At 32.3% G+C, this 4,922-nt stretch overlaps 1 protein-coding gene across 1 annotated transcript in view; it reads left to right on the top strand.

The window, feature by feature from the left end:
- LOC107687137 (sodium channel protein type 2 subunit alpha-like) overlaps nucleotides 1-4,922 on the top strand; it is a 137,944-nt gene that overhangs the window by 3,976 nt on the left and 129,046 nt on the right. Inside the window, exons 2-3 of the mRNA XM_016484371.1 lie at nucleotides 522-609; nucleotides 3,122-3,250. Of these exons, the coding sequence (XP_016339857.1) occupies nucleotides 522-609; nucleotides 3,122-3,250 (217 nt within the window). The remainder of the gene's footprint in view (nucleotides 1-521; nucleotides 610-3,121; nucleotides 3,251-4,922) is intronic.

Here is a 4,922-nt window from a genome sequence, read left to right as displayed (position 1 = left end):
TCTAAATATTAATAAAAATATAATTCTAAACAATCAATTTCTAAATATTAATTGTACATATCTCAAATAAATATTATTTAATATTAATACAAATATTTTAAATATTATAAATATAAAAAAAACCTAGAATACATACAGTATATAACACTGAAGATTGTTTCTTTCAAAAATGAAATATTTTTGGCATTAAAAACACAAATGAATCATTAGTAGTACAGTAAGAATATAGAGCTATAAAATGAATGTGGATCAGCTCTGATTATTATCCATAATGAGATCTATGACTTACAAATGTTGGTATCTTGACAAATCTGAGTACAGTTTGATCCATTATTAATTATTACAGAAGTCACTTATTCAGGAGAAACATCTGAGAAGCAAAAATCTTCATTTACTCTCCATTTGATCCCATTATGGTATAGGAATTTTTTTTATATATTAAAGAGTTTTCATTGTTTTTCTATGGAAAAAAAATGGATAATGTTCTTATTTTTTACTGTTGTCCTTAACCGGTTGCACTTTATTCAGTCTTTTCATTATGTGCACTATTTTGACCAACTGCTGCTTCATGGCCATGTCTGAACCTGCGCAGTGGGCCAAATACGTCGAGTGAGTATCGCTCTCGTCTTCTTCTGCAGCGTTCCTGTCCTTTCTCTTTTTCCTGTCTCCTAGCTCTCTCTCAGTGTACTGACCTCTGACCTCTGACCTCTGAAATGTACCCTATTTGTTCCGACGTAAAGCTTTACCAGGTGTTTGTTGGCTTGTCAACCTCAATTAGCAAGTAAGTTAATGATCTGACTGCACCGGAACCATGACTGTGCTGATTTTGCACCTTTGCCATGCGGAATGAATTCATGGTATGGATGTACATGGTATGTACATTAACTGGCACCAGAAAGATTCATTAAAGGGAATGTTGTCAAAGGAATATAAGACAATTATAAAAGAAATTAACCCTCACATGAATTTGGACAATACAGTGTTATTTTTTGCAAAAGAACATGGTAAATATAATGACTAATACATTTATTCATAATTATATTCATTATTTATTATATATATATATAATATATTTATATTTTGTTTACTTGTTCTTTTATAATGTTAGTCAATGTCTCTTCCACCAAAAACAACCAAAAATTTTTGAATGAATACTTTTATTCATCAAGGATGCATTTAATTAATAAAAAGTGACTGTAAAGACATTTATAATGTTACAAAACATTTCTATTTCACATAAGTGCTGAGGTTTTGAAAGAAGATGAAAAGATTCTGAAGAAAATTTTCTCTATATCTGTATGTATATCTGTATCTGTATCGGTATCTGTGTGTCTGTCTGTGTATCTCTCTCTCTCTCTCTCTCTCTGTATGGTTTGATGGGTTGCCTGTAATAAGCGTATCATTCTCTCTCTGTGTCGTTTTGCCGGGTCTTCTTCAGCTCATATATCTCTGTGTCTCTCTGCTTGTGTGTTTGCCGCGCTCATGTGCAGCTCTCGGTTTACTCATCGTCCAGTCGTCTGTCAGTTGATCTGCTTGTCTGTCTCTGGGTTTGTCTGTCCTTCATCTCCAGCTTCAGTAAGGGCCGCAGCACGCCAGCAGAAGTCAGCCCATGCGTACGTACATCCCACCGGATAGAGCGGATTTATCCCATGTTTTCCCACTCAGCTCACACAGTTTGCCGTATTGAGATGAATGTGACCTACAGTGTAAGTGACTGTAGGAGACGAGGCTTGTGCTCGTAGAGAAGCACGCAGACCTTTAATGAAGACGCTGCACCGGCCTCTGGACGTTCTGCACCGTGAAACCAGCGTCTGATATCTTCATGTCAAGAGGTGTTGTAGCACGTAGCATGCAATGACAACACCTGTTTCTGAAACGAGTGCAACGTCGTACCTCTCAGCACCTTATGAAGGCAAACCCTGAGATAAGACATCAAATGTATAGCATTACGTCACATACAGCGACCCCAGAAAGTATTTGAACAATTTTGAGCACTTTGGTCACACTTATAAATTTGTGAAAGTCTTTGCTATATAAAAGTATTATTTATATATTATTATAGTATATATTAATATTTTGAATTAGCTTTTATTTTTTGATTTTTAGTTTTCATTTTAATTTTAGTTTTTAAAATTGTATTATGTGTTTTTGTAATTTTTTATTACTTTCTGTAACTTTTTAATGTCTCTTTTTAACTTTAATTTATTTTTAAATCAGATTTAGTTTAGTCAGTTTACGTTTTTTATATTTTCATTCATTCATATATTTCAAAATAATTTAATTTAATTATAAATATTACACATTTTTTTAGTAGTTTAATATTTTTTTTTTATATATATATATATAGAGAGAGAGAGAGAGAGCATTTTTAAATAAATAAATAATATTTAATTATAAATAATGAAATATATTATTTCATTTTTATTTCAGTTAATATCAAATTAACAAAAATTATTAGTTTTAAACAATAACAACACAGACATATGTGCGCAAATGTAAATGCTATTTAAATATCACTTGTTTTTATATTTTCTTGTATAATGCAATGACATGCATATATTTTTAAGTGTGGCTAAAAAGTATGTAAACACATGTTAGGGCCACTGTATATATGTAGCAATATTTTGCATCTCATGAACAGGCCCAGATTTGAATTCTGTGTGGGCCTGTTTGTGAAAGTGATGCAATCTAAAACAAAAGGCACATTAACAAATGCACGTTGATTGCACGAGACTCAGATGTGACGAGAGATACGATACAGACCAAAACCAGATCTACTCACAAATACACTGAGCTGAGTCAAACTAGGAAGAGAAAGACGAACAGAAAAACAAACCAGCTTTGCACTCCAGAATGCTGCATCTCTCACCCGGTCACCATCTGCTCTGCTCGAGGGTCTCTCGCGCTGGATTTTAATGTTGATGATGACCAGCAGTTCATTAAGGAGCGACTTGATGTCAAACACGCCTGTCATTCATGTCACAGGGGCTGCTGGACTGTGAATGTGCTTCATGTTTGTGTCCCGTCTCCGTTCATGATCTCTGTTTGTCATCCAGGGGGATTTCTTTGATTCCTTGCGGTCTGAATCTCTGTGCATCCCTCCGTTTTCTCTTCCGCTCAGGTACACGTTCACTGGCATTTACACGTTTGAGTCGTTGATAAAGATCCTGGCGCGGGGCTTCTGCATCAACCCCTTCACCTTCCTGAGGGACCCCTGGAACTGCCTGGACTTCAGCGTGATTGTTATGGCGTAAGTTATCATTTCATGGTTTATGACCCCTTTGACCTCTTCATGTTTTAAAAACAAAAAGAGAAATCACTAGCAATTACTGAGTGGAAATGGTTTAAATCCTAGAGTAAATCCTACAAAAAATTTACTGTGGATTTTAGACACTAAAAATTTTAATCATTTGTGAAATTTACTAGCGATTTATGAGTGAAATAAGTAAATCCTACAGTGTTTTTTTCTGTTTGTGAATTTACTCTGGATCGGACCCTAAAATGAGAAATTATTTAAAAACCAAAAGAGAACTTGTTATGAGTGGAATTTTTTTTTGTAATCCTACAGTAAAATTCAGGGTATAAATGTACTGTGCATTAGAACCTAAAAACAAAAGAGAGTTTATGTAAAAAAGAGAGAAAAAAAATAAAATTACTTAATTCATTATATTATCTAAAAATAAATATTACTACATCATTATACTGTAAAAATAAATGAATTAATAAAAAAATTTAAATTTTAAATAAAACAAAGGTTATTGGAGTGTGGTTCAAATAATATTAAATAAAATAATATTTAATAAAATAAAAATAAAATGTATATGTAAAAAAATGTCACTTGCTATTAATTGGTAATTATTTGTGAAATTTACTAGTGATTTCTGAGTGAAAATTGTTTAAAAGTAAATCCCACATCATGAAATTTTTTTCATTGTGTGAATTTACTCTGGATGAGACCCTAAAAATAAAAAAAGATAAATTATTTAAAAACAAAAATGTATAATACTATTTCAGTCTTTCTATTTCTAAATTTCACTTTCACTGTTTCTTTGTCATTATTTGTGAAATTTATTAGAAATTCTAAACACCAAAAAGAGGAATTCCTAAAAACTAAAAGAGAAATTATTTAATTTTATTCACTATGTTATCAAAAAATAGTGCTTACCCCATTATTAGCTATTTAAAAAAAAAATCATTCAATTATGATATTTTCCAATTACAACATATAGTATTGCTTTTACCGTGATAGATGACTTTGGTGGTGCCGCCCAGTCGTAATCACAGCTCCTCGTGATTGGCTTGCTTTAGGACTCAGAGCTACAGAGATAATGAAACAATAAGCTGTAATAACCTAATCTCAGCTGCTTGACCCGCTGATGCTAGAACTGGAAAAGGCAGTGGGTCTATATTTGTGATTAATTGTTATGAGCGCTTGCCCCGTCCTTGACCCCGATCCCGAAACACGCGTCGCCATGGCAACAGAGGAGAGCGTGGATGCGGATGCGTTCTCTGGAGTCACAGCATCATATATGAATGTGTCATTGAGTGCCGTTCACATCCAATAATATCATTTTCACCTCAGTTATTGGCTTGTTCACTTAAAAAGAAAATGTAAAACCTGAAATAACCTGGGGAATAAACTTTTAAAGATTCCTGTGTGTAGACAGAAATGGTAAAAGATTTTTTGAAATGGTGCCTTTACTTGTTTTTAGTCTTATAGAAGGCTTTAGTACTTGTGTGTGTATATATATATATATATATATATATATATATAAGAATTAAATATAAAAAAGAAAATAATTTAATTTATAATTAATAACTTATAATTTAATTATAATCATAATTAATCTTCATTCAAATTTATTACTGAAAAAGCACAACAATAAACCTACAAGAATATGAACTTTTACATATTTTATGAA

The sequence above is a fragment of the Sinocyclocheilus anshuiensis genome, unplaced genomic scaffold, assembly GCF_001515605.1.
Source record: "Sinocyclocheilus anshuiensis isolate Anshui unplaced genomic scaffold, SAMN03320099.WGS_v1.1 scaffold601, whole genome shotgun sequence".
Taxonomy (NCBI): domain Eukaryota; kingdom Metazoa; phylum Chordata; class Actinopteri; order Cypriniformes; family Cyprinidae; genus Sinocyclocheilus; species Sinocyclocheilus anshuiensis.
This window is presented reverse-complemented; position numbering and strand designations above follow the sequence as displayed.